Source organism: Saccostrea cucullata, unplaced genomic scaffold, assembly GCF_032062105.1.
Source record: "Saccostrea cucullata isolate Sc308-1 unplaced genomic scaffold, CSIRO_AGI_Scuc_v1 ctg327, whole genome shotgun sequence".
Classification (NCBI taxonomy): domain Eukaryota; kingdom Metazoa; phylum Mollusca; class Bivalvia; order Ostreida; family Ostreidae; genus Saccostrea; species Saccostrea cuccullata.
In genome coordinates, this window is record NW_026924594.1 from 7,499 (window position 1) to 30,833 (window position 23,335).

Sequence of the window (23,335 nt, forward strand, 5' to 3'; positions counted from 1 at the left end):
TGTCAAAACATAAGGTGAGAAATAAAATTAAAACAACAACACATTCATAAATAAATCATTTGTCATTTTTTTTCTTTTAAAAAGTTCATTCTTTATGTAATTTTACAAATGTTTATTTGTTTCTTTGAATATAAATACACACAAATATTTTTCTGAAACCTGGAGAGATGACCCAGGCCAAAGATAACAAATTTTCAGAAATACGTATTAAAAAATATAACATGTTGTACCAAATGACTCATCTAACCTTGATTCGAGTTATTTTTAAACAAAAATAAAGACACTATATGGAAAATATTTGTCACTCCTATTTCAAAGACAATACATCAATAGAATGTTATAATTTCATTTAGTTCAATATTTTTTCATTCTTCAAGTGCTCCCCGATTCCTGTCAATCGTTCTTTCTTGGAGTCTGAGCTACACACATAAAAAAAGTGTGGTTATGGACAGATGATACAAACAATTTTTTTTTCTGTGGAAGATACTTAATATCATGTCAGAAGTTTAGAAAAGTGGATAATTCGATTTTTCTCTCCTAAGAAGTGAAAAATGAAATAGACTTGGAAAATATTGGTAATACTTCAATATAAAAGCAAATATAGACAAATCACACTCAGTAAAGGTTTACAGACGAAAACAAATTTCAGAACATGCTATTTGGTGCTAAAAGTGTAATATAAACTTAGGAAAAGTATACCAAGCCAGGTGAATTTTATCAGGAAAAGCAAAATGACAAGAAATCAGCAATATCATATAGGCTGATTTTTACCATTTTGCTTTTCCTGATAAAATTCACCTGGCTTGCTATTTCATTTTCCAGTTCTTAGGAGAAAAAAATCTAAGAATTATCCTCTTTTTTAAACTTGTGACATGATATTAAGTCTCCTCCAAAGAAAAAAAATTGTTTGTATCATCTGTCCTTAAGGTCAAGGGAAATGTTGAAGTAAAAAATGTTGATGAAGAGGAATGATTGATCTATCTTAAAAATTCCATACAAAGATAAAACGTTTCCCTTGTTTTGGCAATTAAAAGCGGGATACAAAAGGGAAAGTCTAACAGGGACTTTCTACATAGTTTTTGAGTCGTTTTACTTACTCATATAAAAAAATGCCAATAAAAATAGTAGAAATAATTTATCTTGCTTAAATATAACACACAAAGATAAAATTAATAAAAAACAAAATGCGTTTGTGAAACACTGATGGCCCTTTATGGCAACAGTGAACTTTTGGCGAAGGTTGAAGTTTTTTGAATGCAAGTCGAACTCCAAAGTCAAGGTCAAATGTCAAAATTGTTGGTATCCAACGGAAGGTCTTCTCATAAGTGATAAACATATAAAATATGAAAGCCCAGCTACCAACTGTTCAAATTATATGGCTAATTTTTAAAAGTTTTTTTAAAAGTGGGTCAAACTCTAAGGTCAGGGTCAAAAGGTCAAATTTGGTAGTACCCAACGGAAAGTCTAGTCACAAGAACTGCAGAGGCAAAATATGAAAGCCACAGACCCATCCAATCAAAAGTTATATGTATATGGACAAGGTTAAAGTTTTTGCGGACAAACAGACAGATAGACAGACAAACCTACAGTTCAAAAAAACTATCGACCCCCGAATCCTGGATTATAGGGGCATTAAAAAAACAAACATGTTAAAGATACAAAATAACTATATTTTACTCTATGCCTGACTTATGAACATATAACTTATCTGCAACATTCAGATTTAACAGATCAACAATGGATCCCCGGAAAACGGCTCCTGGATATACGGGCGAGGAACACCCAGAAATCGTAGACATCCGGGCCATGCTACCCCAACCTAAGGAACCAAAACCTGACCAGGTCCACACAAATCTTGTTAAGCAGTACTTTGAAGAGGTTGGCAAAACTTGAATGGTACATTTACAGACTAAGGGAATTCGATTTGATAAGCCCTACGTGGAACAGTGGTCAGATCATTTGTTGTAGTGTCGTGGTGTAAGTTGATCCTTACAACTCAGGTTCGAATCCCTCGGCTGGATTGGACAATGATCTTTCGGAGGAGATCGTATAAACCGAGTCCTGTGTCACATTAAGTGCTGGCACGAAGATCTCTCGACCTCACTGCTAAATGGTAAGTCGGGAAGCTATTAATGAACTGGTGGATGAGTTAGTCCAAAAACTGTATAAGGGCGGCAAAATCAAACGTGAGTTAATACTTTTTGAATACAAAGAGGAATTTAATGTCTTAAAATTTCCCTCCCTAAATTCGAGAGAATGTAGTTGATATATTCCTGGTAGTGGCTGATCTAAATTTAGAACTGTGGAATCATCAATGTTCCTCTGGGACCAATGTTCGTTGATTTCGTGCGTCACTCTCATTATGGACGACGGAAAGGGTAAAAAAGACGTTAATGCAAAGCTAACAACTTGTTTTATAAACATACTAAAATAAAAAACAGACAACCTTTAAAACAAAATCAACAGACTCCGATGCAAAACCAACGATCACCAATGCAAAACTAACAATCATTCACGTTCCTATGAAAGTACACAAATAAAGATGACGTAGAAAAACTTGCGCGCCATCTAGCGTTAATTCAGGTAATGTCTGTTTTAGCACGCCGTCTAGCGTCAATTCAGTGAATGATTGTTAGTTTTGCATTGGCGATCGTTGGTTTTGCATCGGAGTCTGTTGATTTTGCAAACGAGTCTGCTGATTTTATTTTTAAGGTTGTCTGTTTTGTATTTCAGTATGTTTATAAAAATAAATTGTTAGTTTTGCATAAACGTCTTTTTTTCCCTTTCCGTCGCCCATAATAAGCTCCCATTACAAATTCGAAATGATCTCCATTATTTCAACAACAAATGAAAGTTGCCCCTTGAAATTTGTATAGAGAATAAACTTGTCACATATTTTTGCGTAGACACTCATCATTTGAAGATCTATGTTCTTTTTGAGGTCATTCAGTAAGTATCTGTGGTCTAGGATAGTAGACCCTGTTCCTTAAGAACCCCTATAGAAAAGAGCCCAAAGATTGAGATTGTCGAATGCAAAGGTCAAGCTCTTTCCTTGCATTTTGAAAATGTGTAGGCTTTTAACTTTAAATCATATTTCAAAGTTCAATGTATGCTGAAAATGCTAATATTGCCAGCATCAATTTCTGAAATTTTCTATCTGACACTTTTCTCATAAGTTTGCTTCACTAAAAGTCTCCATTTCACAAAATAAATCTCCGCTTCTTTAGGCTTTCTGGAATACCGTATCATTTATCACATATTGCCTGCCCCTGTCCTTTAACCTTGTTATAAGCCTTCTGATAAGCATTCTAGAAAGCTTCTATACTTTTGGAAAATGTATTTCATCAACTTCTAAATGAGTATTGGACACATGAATTGAAAACAAAAGCAGCTTTACAATTCAGTACAGAGTGCATAACTTAAGTCCATTTCGAAAAATATTTAAATTATGATATCTGCGTTTATAGCACAATTAATCATTGTAACACCATGACTGCCTTGACTTTTTCACATGGAACAAAAATGCAGGATTTGATGTTTAAAATGATATATAGTTTGCAATAGAAGTATGATAGGTAAGAAAAATAATTAGATTTAAAAATGTAACATATATTATGAAACACCCTGTACATGTGCAATATGAAACTCATGGCTCCACTAAATTAAAAGTTATGAGCACGGTTAAAGTTTTTACGGACAAAACAGACATACAGACAAACAGATGGATGGACACGACAAAAACTATATACTCCCTAATCTTCGATTAATGGAGCTTAATTATCAGTGGGTAAGTATGCTGCGTATGTCCTTAAGAGTAACTTATGAACAATATTAAAGTTTTTGTGACACAGACAGAGCTTCAAGGTCGAGGTCACTAATCATCGAAAGTTGTCATGTCAAATATGAGCACTCCATCTCTTCAGGTGCAGCAGCTTTTGCCAAGGTTAACTTTTTTTAATAAGTCAAAACTTCAAGTCCAAGGGGTCAAAATAGAACTTTGAGAAAGCAATTTAATTCACATTTTTAGATATAAAAGCTTTCTTCCCTCTCCTTCATCAGCTGTTCATGTTTGAATTTTTTTTTGCAACAGACCTTCAGCCTACAGATAACTGGATGGAAGTGAAAATTTTTCTTTTACAACTTTCACAGGGAACAAAACAATGGAGGTAAAATTATCAAATAAATAGATTTATTTCATATTTATTACAATGCATGCAACAAGAATTCATTCTATTGAAACATTAATTAGAAATGTAAATGACTAAGTAATACCTCCCCCCTCTTCCAAATGATAAAATGTAGAATTCTATTCTTAGTCCTTGAAGTATACATTATTCATTTAATGTCATTTGATTCAAATGTTTATAAAATATCTACCATCTATGACTAATATTCAAAATCAAATACCGGGTAATGCGAACAATTAAGAAGGTTCACAACACCAAACTTTTACTACAGAATCTTTAAAACATTGTTTTTGAAAAATATGATTTATTTGGTGTGGCATACATCTCTAAGGTACCCAGTACTACTTTGGTGCACGGTCTGAAAATCAAAATTTCCAAGCTCCAGAAATCCAAGCTCATGTCAAGCAATTTCAAAATAAATTTTTAGAATTTAATTCAAGGTCACTTTTCAGTATCAGCAGACTTATCTATAATGTAAAATATTTACATTGCATTAACAAATTCCTTCTATTTACTGAAAAAACCTTCAGTAACACATTTCCAAATATTATTGCATGATTTCACTCAAGCACAAAAAATAAAGAAAACAAATAACAGATTAACAGAAAATTTGTTCTAAAAAATAAACAATGATAAATAACAATAAACAGATGAAAAAAAATTTAGTTTGACAGGAAATACAATGCATGGACGGTAGCTCTAGTACTGTGGGATTTCCTCCGTAAAATAATTTAAAAAAAAAAATCAAAGAAATCTGGTACATACTTTGGTATCTAAAACTTGAATACAATGGATATGTCAAAGTATCGACCTTTTTTTCTTCATGTGTATAAACCACATATCTTTAATCATATTTCAAAGTTTATTCTTGGTCCCATCTTGTTTAAGAAAATGAGGTTTGCCAATATTTTTTTTCCATATCAGGATTCAAATAAATTTTATAAAATACCGGTAGTAACGCATTAGTTCTATCTATGTTATTAAGGAAAATCATAATCTTAGGAATTAATATCGATTGTAAAGAATAAAGTCTTCCATGAACAAGAAAAAAAGATGACACGGAATGAAAAGAATAACTCTTTCATACAACAACCTGGTTACACAGTTATTACACGAAAAACAGATATTTATCAGCAGTTCTCGTATCACAGATTCTCTTATGGCAAGATGAAAAATTTACCCAAAGTAAAATAAAACCAACACAATCACAGTTACAAGAGTCCTTATTAGCTTAATATTTTTGTATACATGCATATTCAGATATTGTATTTCTGCAGGAGAAACCAAAATTACATTGTTGTATAGTGTTGTATATAATAGGATTACCGGTATAAGAGAAGCAGAGCATATCTTTGCTGCAACATTAAAGCAAGTTTGCTCTACTAAAAATGTCTGTATCTTTTTTAGTCAAGCACAGTTTTTCATATACAGTTTAGATTTCTGAAGTATTTAAATTCACAGTAATATGCCCATATGAAAATATTCAAATAACAGTGATCAGGAAATGGTAACAAGAATTTAAACAAAATTTTTCATATGTCTGTGAAAATAAAGGTCTTTCAATTAATTGGCACAATATTTCATGCAGTTCATTGCTCACACGATAAAAACATTCATACGATTAAAAAAATGTTTCACAAGCAGTCACATAAAAAATAACACTTTCCTTAAGAGATAAAAAATATCTAAGGAAAAAATTGAATTTTCTCCTGGAACAAATTATTTAACAGTGCCAATGTGTTTTTTCATAGAGGATGTAAGCATTTTCATTTTTTTTTCTCCTTAAACGTTATCATGACTATTCAAGTAAATAAATATGGACGGTCTGTAATTTCTATTTAGGGTATAAAAAAATTCAAATTTTCTTCAGCCATTATAACATACAGGCTTACAAACAGGAATACAGGGAATGTAAACAAAGCACACTTTAAATTCTCATTAACGTACAATAAGACACTATAGCGACTTATTAGAAAAATAAAGTGGCAAGATCCTGTTCACTTAGACAGAGACAAGTTAATTTATAGCCGTGAAGGAGCAGAGATCTATCGAGGCAGGCTGAATCCCATCACAGTTATGTCCCCCTTCTTGTACGAGGGGATTGTGGGAGCCTTCTTCCTGTTATTTGTGTTGCCATTATGTTCATTTGACCCTGAAATACATAAAACACAAAGCTCATAAATAGATACAACATTTTCTGGATTACTAAATAAAAAGAAAAGATGGCATAAACGAGAAGTCAAATGTCACCTGGTTATAATACAACCCTGTTACGTACTAGACAAAGATAAATTCTCACCTCTGTTATTGAAGCGTTTAGTTTTGCCACCTCTTTTTGTAACACCAGGGGGCGTCCACTCCCTACTGTCACCTGCAAAATACAAGTTATCTTTCCATTAATGGACATAGATTTTAAAATACATCTACACCATATTTAAAAGCAATAACATTCTACACTGTCTGCTTGAAATATATATTTCATTTTTACTTTTAATGAAAGAAGTGAAATACATGTTTATTACATAAATATCTAATACTGTTGATTTTAAAATAATGTTACAAAACTGGATTCATGTAATTTTCTTTGAAGCTTCTGAACTGTGCTAGTTTAAATCATGCAAATAATATATCACTTCAAAATTTCTGGATGCATAATTTTGTGTTGCACTGCTGTGCAGAGTCTCAACTGTGTAGTTAACCTCCAAAGTGAAATTCCTTGCTTTTCACCCCAAAATCAATCTCAAACTGTGCAAAATTTTCTGTACACATTGTACATTTTATGAAGTGCTTGCAAAAAGTGATAAGCCATCTGCCTCGATGAGATGCGGTAATCAACCCCATCACCTCTGTGCTAAAAAAATGCATCACTCTGTTCAAAATGAAAACTCTGCACAAAATGGAATACTCTGCGCTCAAAGTGAATCACTCTCAGCTCCCAGTGGAACACTCCTTGCACTGTGAAATACTGCACTTTCTGCTCCACACTTAACTGGCCTACCTATAGGATTAGTCTCAGTGCTCTCGCCTGATTGGCGACTCCTGTGAGTATAGATCAGACCATTCCGTGCACTTCTAGGCCTGGCACCAGTAGGGGGCTTCCCTTCAATCTTCAGGAAACTGTCTGCCTTCTTCACTTTCTGTGGCACTGGTTTGGAGCTGTTGACTTTTGCATATGGTCTAACCTTCTTCTGTGATGGCTTTCGCTTCACACTTTTGTTAGTCTTCAGACTAGATTTGACATTGTCCTTTGAGATATCTCTATTTTTATCATCATTTTTCAGGGATTCATTTTCTGTTAGCAGACTACTGTCTACTAGATTTGTGGAAGCTAAGCTATCATTTGTTATCACAGAGACTAAGACACTGCTTGTTTCCATACTCTCACTGATGTGAGAGCCTTTAATGGGAGGTACTATTGGAAAAGGAGAGGTATGTTTACTGGGTACAGCTGAGTCAGAAGACTTTGTAACTCCCTCTTTCTTCTTGTTTGCAATGCTCTTTCTAGGTTGGGGAAGAGGAGCTGCCTGTGCCCATTGTTTGGTACTGTCACCATCTCTAGGAGTTGAACCCTGAACCTTTTTGGCAATGTCCTTTGCTTCTTCCCCAACTTCCACATCATCATCTGCATCAGCAACAACAGTATTCTCCCTTGAAGGCAGACTTTCATAATTTTCATCCTCATCTGCTCCCTTTGTTAAAACAGCACCGTCTTCAGATCTCACAGGTGCTTCTTGGTTTCCAGATAATGCTCTTGGAGAGTTCACCTCTGCAGTTTTGGGGCTTTTGTCATTGGAATCTCTCACTGTTCCATTTGATTTGAATTTGGATGGCTGAACTGTCTTTTTACCTGGAGCTTTGTCCTTAAACCCAGCCACTTTTGAGTGAACTTGTCTTCTATCCTTGTATCTAATGGTTGAGCCTCTACTAGAAATACCTCTATTGCCTTTCTTAGATATTCCTTGATCTTTTTCCTCTGACTTCTCAACAGTCAAGCTTAGGTTTGAGCCACTTGAAATAAATGTCTGATCTCTTCTCATCCCCTGAGTGACTGGCCTGTTTGCCCCCGTTTTCATTATATCAGTGACTGTTCCCTCTGAGTAAATAGAAGACAGTGTGTTCTCTTCTCCAATGCCCTGTGTCACTCCAAGCAAAAACTTGTTCTGAGGAGTCATCTGTGTGTAGGACCTCCTCGAGGAACAAGGGTCAATATGAATTGGGGTACTGGTAACTAAATCCCTTGGAGATATCCTGCCAATGGAATCGGGGTCTTCCATTAAAACACTGGCATGTCCTTCTGGGGCACTGGAAATCTGCCTCAATAACTCCACTTCTCTACTACAGGTATCTGCAGTTCTTGGGATCTCCAGGGAAGAATTTGCAGGTTGCTCCTCAGGGGCACTGGATATCTGTCTTTGGTACTTTTTCTCCAAGGCTGGAAGTTTATTTCTAGCACTTTGACCCATTTCTGGACGAGTCCTAAACATTGAACTCTCTTGCTGACTGTGTTTGAGAACATTCAAATGGTCCATGGACTTGCTCATTGGTTTAGATATTTTTGCCCTGGCAGCTGCTGGTTTTCTAGATTTAGCAGCTTGGGATTTTGTACCTGACTTGTAACTGACAAAAGAGTCATCCTTAGACACTGTTTTATTATTATTACCTGATTTTCCATTGTCTCCAAGGGACTGGGACCTTCTATTCTGAGTTACCTAGTGAAGAAACCAATAAGTGATTAGCATTGATTCCAGAAAACTTATTCTATAAAGATTGAAGGAAAAGAAGGGGACAAAATCAAGAAAAAATTAATTGTCTTAAAATTCCATGCTTAAGCTTTACATTGATCTACATGCATCAAATAGTCATGCACAAAAATAATTTTGATGACAAAGCCCTCTTATACTGTATCAGATATAATATACATGTACTTTGTTTCATCTGTTTTAATCTTAGATTTGACCATGTAAGGATGTTACTTACATCATAACCCCTTGTTCTTCTATTCCTCTTTATATCCCCTCGCCTGAAATTATTCTCGTTCCTCAGTGGAGGCAGTGTGCTGTCTGTGTTAGTACTCTGTTTAGTCCCTGTAGATATGTTATCCAGGTTATCCTCACTGGGGGGTTTATGTAGAGGGGGTAGCACTAGTTCTCCATAGTTCCTGTCATGTTTCGCCAGGGTGGATGGAGATAAATAATCATTGTCCGAATTACTCTTATCACCTGAATTTCTATACAATGTCCGAGGTTCACCTCCGAATTGCCGTTCCAAGTTCAAAAGGTCGCTGTGTGCCTTTGACCTCTTTTTAGCAGCCAGGGCTGCTATGCTGCGAGTGTTTGAAGCAATTTCTTTCCTATTGTCTGGCGATGGATGTCCAAATGCACCATTCTGATCACTGTTTCGACCACTTGCACCGTTACTTAAATTAGAGTCATTCCTCCAAGCACCTGTTAAGCTGGCCCCACCCTTCAGTCCTCGAGCACTCCTTGAAAAAAGTTTGTCATCTCCGTCACTGTAAGAAAATGTCTTCATCATTCAACTTCCTGCTACATCATTTACAGCACAGCATGCATATGTATGATAAAATGTGACTCTCTGCACACATATTTTAAGAATATGTTTCCTATGAAAAAGTTGTAAGAGAAATATTAGATCCTTACTCTTCAAACAATTACTCTATTGATACATGTAAGACTTTGTAATACTGAGTTAAATGAGAATTTGTGGTACAAGTAAATTTTTCTACTGACCCAGATCTGTAGGTCAGCAGGTTCCCCCGTTCGTCCTCCTCTGTCAGTGTACTCAGCTGATCCACCTCATCAGGCAGGTTACGGTAATTACTGGAATTGGACGAAGCCTGCAAGAAACAGGATAATTCTCATTAGAGTAGTTCAATGTATTGTGTGTAGAATTATTTTTTTAAGTCCTTTTTTTGCCATTTTGGGACAGTGAACAATTTCATAACTGGGTCTAAAAGATACAATATAAATTTTGAAAACAATTCATGAAGTACCTGTATTAAATATTGAAATACCTAAATATTTTTGACTGGCTAAAAAAAATGTGATCATGATTAACCTTGAAGTATTTTTTTTCATCTAAGATTGGGATGAGATGAGCTTAAGATACCTTTAGTTTAAGTTCGGGACTGCGATGTCTATAAATGAGATACCTTTAGTTTAAGTTCGGGACTGAGATGTCTATAAATGAGATACCTTTAATCTGAGTTCAGGACTGAGATGTCTATATATGAAATACCTTTAACCTGAGTATGAGACTGAGATGTCTATGAGATACCTTTAATCTGAGTTCTGGACTGAGATGTCTATGAGATACCTTTAATCTGAGTTCAGGACTGAGATGTCTATGAGATACCTTTAAATCTGATGAAATACCTGAGATGTCTATGAGAAACCTTTAATCTGAGTTTGGGACTGAGATGTCTATGAGATACCTTTAATCTGAGTTTGGGACTGAGATGTTTATAAATGAGATACCTTTAATCTGAGTTTGGGACTGAGATGTCTATGAGAAACCTTTAATCTGAGTTCCGGACTGAGATGCCCCGAGTCCTCTCTCAGCATCATCCTGTCGTCCTGTTCTAACTGATACAGGTTGTACAGCTCCTCTAAGTCCTGTGTGGCTGCTATCTTATTTTCTGTGCAAATTTAAAAATTCTGTCCAGGTTAAACTGACAAAATGTCGGAGAAAAAAATTGATAAATGTGGTATAATCACTTTGATCAGTTAATTGGAATGTAGAACTTCAGATGCAAATCTCATCACTACCTATTAAGGCAAAAATAAAAATTTACAACCATCACCAGCAAGATCCCAACACATGTATTCACAATGCACCACAAACAGTATTCACAAATCAAGTTTATCATAGAACTTTACATTTTTTTGCTCTTAGACCTCTTTTGAGAATCGGCATTTATAGCAATACAAAAAGAAAGAAAAGAAACCCAATGCAAATTCACTGCATTAATTGAACATCAAAACACACTTTTTATAAAAATATACCTGAATTTTGTAAGTCTGAGAATATATCAAGGATAATACTTCATTAGTTATATGAACAAAAAATTTAAGCTTTACGAAAATTAAAACTAATTTCTTGCATTTTTCTAACTTAAAGTTACCTTCCATAATTTTCTTTTGTCGTCGAATAATTTGATCACAGAGATTCTGGTGTTGACGAAATCGCGAAATCACCATATCTTTGCGCTTGATTTGGAATTCCCTTAGCAGACAGGCTGACTGCGTCTCTGTGTTTTCTATCTCCAGTTCATGGACTTTGCACAGCAGACTGAGGATCTCACGCTGGTCTTCTGTGTTGATTCTATGCGGGATTGTCTACAAAGAAGGGAAATAAAATATCTGAAACGTGAGCCAAGTAACCAAGTACATGTAAGAAAATACACCTATATTGTTACTTAAGATTAGGTCAAATATTGTCTGCAATTTTGATTCATAAAGTATACTAAATAAGTAAAACTTGTTTTATACAGAAAATTCTGGTTTCATAAAACTTGGCCTGATTCCACAACATTGCATATAATAAGACAATGAACAAGATTTTTGAATACACAACATGGCGATTAAACAAATTTCCCTGTTAAGGTATTTATTCTTCAGACAAAATCTCTATACCTCCTCTATACGTCTAGTTTTGACGCGGGCCTGTTCCAGTTCCTTCATTACGGTGGTACGTAACTTCTCGGTCCGATGTTTCTCGTCGTGAAGCACCTTGAGTTCCTCCCGGGCCAGCTTCACGTCCTCTGTCTCCTGGAGGTCGTCCGATCCGGCTCCCGCCAGCTCCAGAGCCTTAGAATCCTCTGTAAACAATAGACAGACAGGATATCAATTCTAAGGCACTTTAAACTTTTTAAAATATTATTTGGTGTGTTTTTTTAAAATTTCTTTTTAAAATTTTTATTCCCAACTATTTATTTTATTAAGATGGGGGATTTATTCATTCATTCAGAAGGGGCATCATTTACATTGGCATTTGTAAACTAGTGATTCTAAAGTTTATCTTTAATGTTTACTATATATTTTTTTTTATTTTTAAACAATATTTGATTTTGTATAAACTTAACAGGATTGGACAGCAGGCACTACCTATATAAGTCCTTTCCATGTTTACTATATATGACAATAGAAAATAATTGAGAAATTTTGAATGAAAAATAAAACTTAATTCAGTTAAACTTTAATTATTTTCATTTATTTATATATCTGTTTATTTTTCTGATTTCTGAGAAAAAGTTTGTAGGATTTGTCCTTAACAAAGAATTACTACTGATAACCTCTGATAATGACCAATACTTACCTGTGTCTGCCTTATCTCCCCCTTCCTTTCTTCTGGAAAATCTAGCTCTCTCCAACTCCCATCTATAAATATTAAAAAAAAAATCATGCAAACTTTGTATATTAAGTAGTCATACAAATTAATGTTCACCTACAAATCTGTTTACAATGATATCTTAATAAAATTTTAAGCCCCAAAGCCAGAAGACTTACTCGCTGATGATGAGTTGGTTTCTATTGGTTTCTAGGCTGACTTCCATAGAGGCATTGTTCAGCTCCATTAAACTTTTCCTGGTGGATGGAAGAAATGTATAAATTACACTGCAGATGTAAGTTGTTGTCTCCTTAAGAATATCACAAGTAAAAAGTACATTGCTGAAAGAATCATAACTCTGAACTTTCTTATTTAGATAATATAAAAGAATTAAGCCACTTTTAAACCATTTACAACTTTGACTTCAGTTTCAGAGAGAGGATAAACCATATTATATATAATTGAGTCTTTAGTAATCTGTACCTGAGCTCCATCTGATCCTTGAATGATATGAGCAGTTGTTCCTTGAGTTTGGTCAGTTCCTCCCTCTTTGCCTCCACAACTTCAGCTGTACAAAACAAAGATAGTACCATAGATCACTTTGTTTAGGCTTAATTATAGTGATAAGCTGCATTTTATTCTAATAACAGAGGAACCTCAAAAGGTAAGTTTATGATTTTCAGGCTATAAATTAGACATGTTCCTGAAATATACAGTATGTTTGCCCTGCATAGTCCTTAGAACAGAAATATCTATATGTATGTATCTTGTATAGGGAATATTTTGGCCCCGAGTCTGGAAACAGACATGTATGAACCTATATTCTTTTTGATGAAAGTGTAATGGCCTTGAACCTAGCCTTATTTATGCCTTGGACCCGAGTCTTGGGGCATAGTTGGGGCTGATACAATTTGCTTAAGAATTGTTGGTTTGGGTCTACACTTTTCTAAATTCCTTGTACAGAGAGTTTATTAGCCCATGGCCTGGGACTAGATTTGTTTTATGTACCTTGTGCCTAGTATATTGGCCCTGGCCTGGGACTAGATTTGTCTATGTACCTTGTACAGTAGAGTTGTACAGAGAGTATATTGGCCCCTGGCCTGGGACTAGATTTGTTTAATGTACCTTGTACAGAGAGTATATTGGCCCCTGGCCTGGGATTAGACTTGTCTATGTACCTTGTACAGAGAGCAGAGAGTATATTGGCCCCTGGCCTGGGACTAGATTTGTCTATGTACCTTGTACAGAGAGTATATTGGCCCCTGGCCTGGGACAAGATTTGTCTATATACCTTGTACAGAGAGTACATTGGCCCCTGGCCTGGGACTAGATTTGTCTATGTACCTTGTACAAAGAGTATATTGGCCCCTAGCCTGGGACTAGACTTATCTTTATACCTTATACAGAGTATATTGGCCCCTGGCCTGGGACTAGACTTGTCTATATACCTTGTACTGAGAGTATATTGGCCCCTGGCCTGGAAATAGACTTATCTATATACCTTGTACAGAGAATATATTGGCCCCTGGCCTGGGACTAGACTTGTCTATATACCTTGTACAGAGAGTATATTGGTCCCTGGCCTGGGACTAGATTTGTCTATATACCTTGTACAGAGTATATTGGCCCCTGGCTTGGGACTAGACTTATCTATATACCTTGTGCAGAGAGTATATTGGCCCCTGGCCTGGGACTACACTTATCGATATACCTTGTACAGAGAGTATATTGGCCACTAGGCCAGGAGTATATTGGCCCCTGGCCTGGAAATCGACTACTGGTATATTGGCCCCTGGCCTGGGACTAGACTTATCGATATACCTTGTACAGAGAGTATATTGGCCCCTGGCCTGGGACTAGATTTGTCTATGTACCTTGTACAGAGAGTATATTGGCCCCTGGCCTGGGACTAGATTTGTCTATGTACCTTGTACAGAGAGTGTATTGGCCCCTGGCCTGGGACTAGATTTGTCTAATGTACCTTGTACAGAGAGTATATTGGCCCCTGGCCTGGGACTAGACTTGTCTATGTACCTTGTACAAAGAGTATATTGGCCCCTGGCCTGGGACTAGACTTATCTTTATACCTTATACAGAGTATATTGGCCCCTGGCCTGGGACTAGACTTGTCTATATACCTTGTACAGAGAGTATATTGGCCCCTGGCCTGGGATTAGATTTGTCTATATACCTTGTACAGAGTATACTGGCCCCTGGCTTGGGACTAGACTTATCTATATACCTTGTGCAGAGAGTATATTGGCCACTGGCCTGGGACTAGACTTATCGATATACCTTGTACAGAGAGTATATTGGCCCCTGACCTGGGACTAGATTTGTCTATGTACCTTGTATATTGGCCCCTGGCCTACAGAGAGTATATTGGCCCCCCTGGGACAAGCCTTGGCCCCTGGCCTGGGACTAGACTTATCTTTATACCTTATACAGAGTATATTGGCCCCTGGCCTGGGACTAGACTTGTCTATATACCTTGTACTGAGAGTATATTGGCCCCTGGCCTGGAAATAGACTTATCTATATACCTTGTACAGAGAATATATTGGCCCCTGGCCTGGGACTAGAGTCTATATACTTGTCTATATACCTTGTACAGAGAGTATACCTTGGTATATTGGCCCCTGGCCTGGGACTAGACCTTTGTCTATATACCTTGTACAGCCTGGGACTAGACTTATCTATATAGTATATTGGCCCCCGGCCTGGGACTAGATTTGTCTACATACCTTGTACAGAAAGTATATTGGCCTCTGGCATGGGACTAGATTTTTCTATGTACCTTGTACAGAGAGTATATTGGCCCCTGGTCTGGGACTAGTTTTGTCTAAATACCTTGTACAGAGAGTATATTGGCCCCTGGCCTAGGACTAGATTTTATTTATATACCTTGTACAGAGAGTATATTGGCCCCTGGCCTGGGACTGGATTTGTCGTGGAGCCTGTGTCTCAGTCTCTGGATCTCCTCTCTCAGCTCTTGGATGATGTTGGTGTACTGAGCTATGTGATAGGACACATCAGTCACATTCCTCCTCACCTGTAAAGGCAAAGCAACAAGAATGAAATTTTTGATTCGATAGATCTCTCTAAATTACAGATGAAAAACAAATTTGATATTCTTTGATGTTAAATAAAATAAAAATAAAAAGAAAATTATCCTGGTTTAAATTTATTTCAATCAAAGACTGAAATATATAAGGTTTAGAAATCAGAAACAATCTCATGAAATTATGGACTTCTGTCTAGGTCGATATGTGGTTATAAGGACCCATGTCAAATGAGACACAAAAAGTGATAGTGACTTAGCTTGGAATTTGTTCTTATTATAAATACACATTTTATGATCATGTATGTCCATATAAGCTTTGTTAACCTTTGTTTTAATATGTTTTGCTCTGTCAGCATAGACCAGGGTATTTCTGGATTCCTCGAAATGCAGGGAGGCGGGGCTAATGTGGGCGATCATGACCGTTTTACAGTTCCCTCCGAGAGCTTCTTTCAGGAGTCGAGTCAGTTTACTGTCTCGATAATTCACATACTTAGAGCCTTTTGTATCAGCTGAAAGAAGATTTAAATTTCAGCATTATCATCTTTGACTAGGATGAATCTTCATAATTCATGTATCTACCTCTTGGTTTAAATGCTATTGTTCTGTGTAATTATTCATTAACAAAAAAATGGGAATTTAACACATATACTCTTTATGGTTGCCAACCAACATCCCATTCCAGCATTCAAGCAATTACAATGTCTGTGGAATATTTAAACTTTAATGTTTTACTCATTAGCTTAAAAGCAATTTGATTTCAGTGGAATGACTTTGCAAAATATAAGCAATTTACTGACACCAATTAGGGTATTGATTCCGGGGTTACACCTGACTCATCTAAATGTTTCTCTCTCCCATTCTTACGTATATAAGATTAGAATGCCTATATTCTATCACATAATATCCATCTCAAATGGTGCAAAAGAAATAAATTCTTGTGCAATATTGTTGAGTTCAACAATGACATCTAAATCAAAATTACCAAGACAAGTACATCAAAGTAATCCTTTAGAAAACAGAAATAGGTCTTAGTTTTGACTTTCCATATGAGAAAGAAAAGCTTACTGAGGGCATTTATACAGTTTCCAAGGGCAAGGAGGGATCTGTTAATATGGGCTCCCTCTACCATACGTTTCCCCCGATTATGTGTGTTAGCGGCCCTCTCCGATCCCGCTAGATCGATCATGAAGAGTCGCCCCATCCTGACTTCCTGTGTTGTGTTGCGGACACGATTTTGTTGTTTGATGGACACCTGTAGGACAGCGTGAGATCGGGAGGACGTCTTGTTGGCTGCTGTGGGTTCCTGGGTCCTCTCTTTATTTCCCTTCAGTAACATGTCTATCACCTAAAATAAAAAAAGTAACCACTGAACACTAATTTAGATGTAGAATATAAATTCATTATTTGTCACCTGTGTAATATTTCATAGAAATTGATTTTCAACAAATTAGTAGAGATTTAATTTGGCATTTTCTGATTCTACTTGTCATAAAAATAAAAGTTACAGAACATTAAGCAATGTATATTTACTCCTTTCTGTCAAAGGTGCTAACGAGAATTCATTGTCAAATGTAACAGCTTTACAATATGTTCTTTGCTATCATTTAAGAAGTTAAATTAACGAAAAGTAGTTCAAAAGAAATTCTGACGTTTAGAGATCTCTTGATCTCCTAGTCATGCAGATGTTATAGCTGAGAGAGGAGGAAGGGGGTGGGGGTTAGTTACCTCATCGGTTGACCTTGCCATGACCTCTGACAGTCCTGCCACCTGGACGCCTCCTTTTGCATCCTCACGTAAGTCCAGAATACCAGCACTTGGATTCAAAAGGTCTCTGATCATTTCATTGTATATCTGAAAAGGAAAAGGATCTTGAGTTATTTTTTTATTCAACCCAAGTGAAAAAATTTTCAAACAAATCACTTACAAATTGCCTACAAATTGCTTTAAAATCACTTTAAAGTGATTTGTTTCAGTGATTTGTAAGCAATTCATTTAACAAATCATGCTTAAATCACTTTCTACCAAAATGATGACTATGATTTGCTTACAATTTGTTATGAAAGGGTGATTTGCTTGTGATTTCTTTCCCATTTCAGACAATTTCTGAGTGATTTGTTAAACTTAGGAAATTGTTACAGTGATTTCTTCATGATTTGTTGAACTTAGCCATTCTTCAAGGTGATTTGAAAATGATTTCTGGAACTTTTTTTCTTCAAAGTGATTTGAAGATGATTTGTTAACTTAGACTTTCTTCTGGATGATTTGTAAATGATTTGTTGATCTCATGGTCCTTCTTCAGAGTGATTTGAGAGTGATTTACTTTACAACTTCCGCCTGGCTTGCTGATTGGTCAGTATTAGAAACTCCACCGCCAATTTTTATTTATCAGATTTGAATTGAAATGAAAGGAGCTAGATTGTGCTGTTCTAGATTCATACCTCTTTTCTTTTGTTGAAACTGATGTTTTCTCCATAACCGTGCAAAATATAGTTTTAAGGTATGTATAACTGTATTATGCTATCATTTCCTCCTTAGATTCAGTTAATATTCCCTATGTTTACATGCAATTTACTGTTCTGCAGAAGACCTGAACAACAAAGTTGGTAGCAATTAATGTTTAAAACAAAATCTATGTAAAGCTAGCAAAGTACTTGCTTTTTCAAAGTGTCTACACAAATATTTATTTCAGATAAGAAAATTAACATTTACCAACTTCTAAAAGTCAACAGTTATATGCTTATAGCTTATTCTTAATTTGGAGCCAAGTGTGTAGTTGAAGTCATGTGTCTATATCTAAAATACATGATGCCATCTTAATTAGGACACATCCTAGTAAAAGTTTATATTTTAAAATACTCTTGCCAAAAGTATTTTAGTTAATATACATGTACAACAAATATGCATGCATGTGTGTTTCAAATAGTAAGAGAGGGATGGTTACATGAGCATCATGCACACACGTGTGTATGCACCTGGAGTAATTTGAAAGTGATTTGTTAAACTGAAATGATTTGTTTGCAATTTATTTGAAATGATTTGTTTGCAATTTATTTAGAGTGATTTGGTTGCGATTTGTTCAACAGAAGTGATTTCTACACAATTTATTCAAGTGATTTCGTTATGATTTCAGGGTGATTTGCTTACAATTTGTTAGGAGTGATTTGTTAGCTCATTTGCATGGGAATTTGCATCACTTACAAATCATCTTCAAATCACTGATTCATAAGTGATTTGTTAAAGTGATTTGTTTGAGGATTTTTTTCACTTTGGAAGTTCTAGATTGAGCCATATGGATAAAACGCCGAGATCATACAGTACACTTTAATATTTTGACAGTGGGTCCCAATTTAATCTGGAGTATTCATACTACTCAAACACCGAATAATTCAGTGATTGTTGTAAAATCATATGATCCTTTAATGATACAGAATACAAAAAACTATCTGTTAAAGATCAAAATTTACTAATATAAAAAATTTAATTAGAAACCAATTTTTCATTTCAAAGAGTAGCTCTGTCATTCCTACAACCTGTGCAATGAAAATTTTTAAAATTCTTTTTGCTGACGTCTCCTCAACAAAACAAACCAGTAGGTTTCCAAGTGCATCAGAAATTGAGTGTCATGAAGCTAAGCATTTCTAAGGGACACTTAAAAAAAAAACACCAACAGATGGTGTGGTGTGCGATATTCTTCCATTAAACAAAGGGGCTGTAATTCTCAGTAGCCATTATCATTCCTACCTGGTGCATTTAACACAATCTATCACCTAATATCATAATTGAACTATCATGTTCCCCAAATAAAACCAGCACATTAAGTTGATGAATTATATAAATGGCAATCTTCAGACTTTATAATTGAACATTTGATTAAATGTCAGAAAAGTTGTGGATTCTTCAATAAGTGCCAGCAAATAAGTGATATCAATTTTATATGTCAGTATACAAATCAAAATTTTAAAAGCAATATGCATTTTGAGTAAAGTCTCAACCATGACAGAGCATAAATATGACATGCAGTTTAAGAAATAAATCATTTCTTTAATTGCTTAAGTTGTCAATTTAAAAAATGTTCTCACATTGTCTACATAGATCTAAGTAAACAACCAAAGTAAGGATTTGTTAAGTTTTTCTTAACTGGATTTTTTATGGTGTAATATTTATTTATTCTGTTGTGTTCATAAAAGATATATGATGGGTAAAAAGAAAATCCTAATATTTAATTTGGGCACATTCATTTCTAATCTACTTGAGAGAAAAAAATCAATTGTGAATGTTTCTAATAATAGTTTTTTTTTTCTAAAGACTTTAATTTATATATAGTGCAGCTTTAAGTACACATAAATCTCTTAGTTCACAAATGTTAGCAAAGTGGTTAATATGTAAATAAAATTTACAAGGGGATTTCTTTTTAGCATTCAATTTGTAAAATATGGCATGTTATTAAATCTTGCCTATTATGAAATTAAATGAACTAAAAAATCCCCAATCATGCACATCTATAACCTGTATTCAGATTTAAATTGACTCAAGGCCAGCCAGTGTATGGATTTCAAAATGAAAAAATATAAAAATGTGCTATTGAAATTTTATCCTTGCTCCTAATCCAAGGTTTATACAGGGCAGCAGCAGTAACAATAAAGATTTGAACTTATCAAGGTTATAACTTCGTTTGCCCTTTGGACAATTCTATTGATCATGGTCTCTTAGAGACTGCTGTAAAAAAAATTGACTCTGGGTCTTGCACACACCAAAAAAAAAAATTCCAAAAACTTTAGATTGCTAACAAAACACAAAGCTATGGGTAAGAAAAGATATCAAAAGTCTATATATCCTAGCTTTATTATAAAGAAATAAAAGGATGAAAACACAATGGGATGTTTCTCTGTCTGTCTAATCCTAGATACATCAAGTGAACAAAGAAGCATCAGTTTCAAAGCTCGCTACGTAAAGAAAATATTTTTTATCGTGTGAAAGTTACATGGTAACGAAACATTTATAACATGCATCAAAGGACAAAATAAAGTAGGATCATATTTTATTATTTCACATTATCCCTAATTTACGATGTGGATCGATAGAATAAACCTCAGATAAACTTTAGGCAAATGACGTGAATGCATTTGTCACTGCAGTCTTCTGAAATTCTCATAAAAATTAATGACAAGATAATTATCAATCATTCACCCAACTTGAAGTGCTATTTCCCCCCTTTTAAATTTTTTAAACCACATCGATTATAAATTTTATTTTTATTATCCAAAACTTTCCCCGGATTGATTTTGGATAAAACGAATCCGCGAGATCAAGTTTCAACGTTGTTGATCAAGATGAATTAATTCCAAACATGGTCCTGACAGCAACAAGGCAGAAATAAGCAGGATGAAATCAGGCCCTATATTCCCTCTTGTTGAGGCACAGTCAAGTTTGAATGCATCAATCAGGCTTAAAATATGAGCGGATGGAACCCCGATTCAATGCGTGGTTAATTATTTGATCCCTCCAACGGGAATAACTAGAGGGATTAGACGGAACTTTATCAGGTTTCTGCTTGTCATCCCTTAATCTTGTTACTCTACCAGATTTAATTTCCAAAGTATGCATTGAAATTTTACTGCCCCACGATTCCATCTTTTTTTCTAGGTATATCGGGGTATATTCAGAGTATAGATTGTGACAATACTAGTAATTTAACCTTTACTTTCACTTCAAATGAAATCCTGGTACAGCTTTGAAACCCTTTTGATATTTTATTTCAGATTTCATATAAGCTGGTTTTCATATCCAATATTCTTTTATGAAGCCTGGAAAATGTCTGATTCAATTCAATGTCATTTAAAAAGATCTCTATTTTTGGTGTGTGATCGGCTTGTCATTTTACTTATTTCTCTTTACAAAGTAACCTCTGAAGAATGCAAATGCACTGCGATGATTTTGAAATTCTGTTGAGTAGGCCTTGTAACATACTCTTTTACGTATACATGTACTCTTAGTGATGACAAAATAGAAACTGATTTACAGCATAATACCCTAACAACTAGTATGAAAAATGTCAGTCAGCACTAAACTTTATGATACATCGTACTTGCCAACATGATCACTGTAAATCAACCAAAATACTTGTGAAATGTTGACTTTAATTAAATGAGACTTGATATCCTTCATCAACATCTTTATTAATAGCTTGCCCCATTTTAGAAATTGTTTATAACAATATAAACACGTAGTGAAATATACAATTTATTAAAATCTTGCGTTAAGAATGAAATTTAAGTAGGAGTCATTTTGATAATTTAATTTATTTGATATTTCTAGGGATGTCAACAAATATTCGAATATTCGAATATTCATTCGATGAGTTGATATTCGAATATGATTTTATGATTCGAATATTCGTTTTTCAGCATAAAAGCATAAAAAAGAGAGAAAACCTGGCAAGTTTTATCAGAAATTGAATAAAGTTTGTAAAAATTAAAAAAAGAATACTCTTCTTGGATTACCTTAAAGGTGTGGAAAGTGTATCTATTAGAGTAATATATTTATTTGTTCACTTAATTAGTAGTATAATAGTTTCCAGTACTTACAATCAGCTTGTATTGTGTAAGGACACAGTTTTACAGTAAACATACGGACCCCTTGTTTATGTAAAAATCATTAAAAATCATTATCAGGTAATTATAATTAGCAAAAAGTAATTGCTTTTAATATTTCACCATTAGATAATTGTTCTACTTGGTATAAATTTGTAGGAGTTATCAGTGTAGACTTAAGTAAAACTATCAATTAATCTGGAACATACTAAAGAATCTTTTGAATTTTCTAAAAACTATCATTACATTTGGGATGTATACTATTCAATATTTTTTTTTTAAAACATAATTGCAGTGTAATTGCAGAGTATTTACCAAACGCTACATGAGTTTTTATTCCGAAATAATGGCATAAACTCTATACTACTTGACAGGAGAGTGAAGATATATATTTAATAAAGCAAGGTGTATTTATTTTATCGAATATTCGAATATATTCGAATACTCCCATCGAATATTCGAATATCAATTCTTGACAATTTTGACATCCCTAGATATTTCTAATGCTTCCCTTTCCTAAATCTCTCAAAATTACACATCCTAACAAACAGGACAATTTCTAATAACAACAACATAAGTTATTTTTGTCCCATAGTACCTACCTCTAAATAGGACATGGTCACTTTGTAGGACATGTCCTCACTGGTCCTCTCTACTTCTAAAAATAGATCATTGAGGGCCTGGGCCATGATTCCCGGCTCATCATGTGCCCCCAGCATTGTGTAGGTCTTCCCAGCACCTGTTAATAAGTATGAAAGTTAATAAATATACCGTACATAAGTTGATCAAAGCTCAATTTTAAAGGAATACAACATGTATTATCAACACTATTATGTACATGTATATCTTGAATATTGAATGACAAGCTACCAATTTCCTAGAGAGGGCACAATGGAATAACACATCTCTCCAGAAAGTTTTCAAATGTTACACATTTTCCTACCCAGTGGTTTGACAGATTTTTTAAATGATTTTTCTTTATTTCCTTGGAAAGGGAACTTGGTCTATATAATTCAACAATTTAGAAGCCTCTTTACCTTGGCTAAGATGAATGTGCCAATTTTGGTTAAAATTGACCAAGTGGTTCTTGTGAAGAAGTCAAAATGTTACATTGCCAAGTTTACAGAAGGACAGACAATCACATAGAC

General features: G+C 34.8%; 1 protein-coding gene across 1 annotated transcript in view; it reads right to left on the bottom strand.

Annotated features, from left to right (window-relative positions):
• Positions 1 to 4,167: 4,167 nt before the first annotated feature.
• The window catches only part of LOC134266800 (kinesin-like protein KIF19), a 30,490-nt gene continuing 11,322 nt past the window's right edge, over positions 4,168 to 23,335 (bottom strand). The window contains exons 5-20 of the mRNA XM_062749026.1: positions 22,790 to 22,926; positions 17,323 to 17,448; positions 16,663 to 16,942; positions 15,922 to 16,106; positions 15,438 to 15,585; positions 13,017 to 13,101; positions 12,713 to 12,790; positions 12,522 to 12,583; positions 11,840 to 12,024; positions 11,329 to 11,542; positions 10,721 to 10,842; positions 9,935 to 10,041; positions 9,165 to 9,696; positions 8,848 to 8,896; positions 6,487 to 6,558; positions 4,168 to 6,339 (exon numbers count right to left, since the gene is read on the bottom strand). Of these exons, the coding sequence (XP_062605010.1) occupies positions 6,233 to 6,339; positions 6,487 to 6,558; positions 8,848 to 8,896; positions 9,165 to 9,696; positions 9,935 to 10,041; positions 10,721 to 10,842; positions 11,329 to 11,542; positions 11,840 to 12,024; positions 12,522 to 12,583; positions 12,713 to 12,790; positions 13,017 to 13,101; positions 15,438 to 15,585; positions 15,922 to 16,106; positions 16,663 to 16,942; positions 17,323 to 17,448; positions 22,790 to 22,926 (2,489 nt within the window). The 3' untranslated portion in view covers positions 4,168 to 6,232. The remainder of the gene's footprint in view (positions 6,340 to 6,486; positions 6,559 to 8,847; positions 8,897 to 9,164; positions 9,697 to 9,934; positions 10,042 to 10,720; positions 10,843 to 11,328; positions 11,543 to 11,839; positions 12,025 to 12,521; positions 12,584 to 12,712; positions 12,791 to 13,016; positions 13,102 to 15,437; positions 15,586 to 15,921; positions 16,107 to 16,662; positions 16,943 to 17,322; positions 17,449 to 22,789; positions 22,927 to 23,335) is intronic.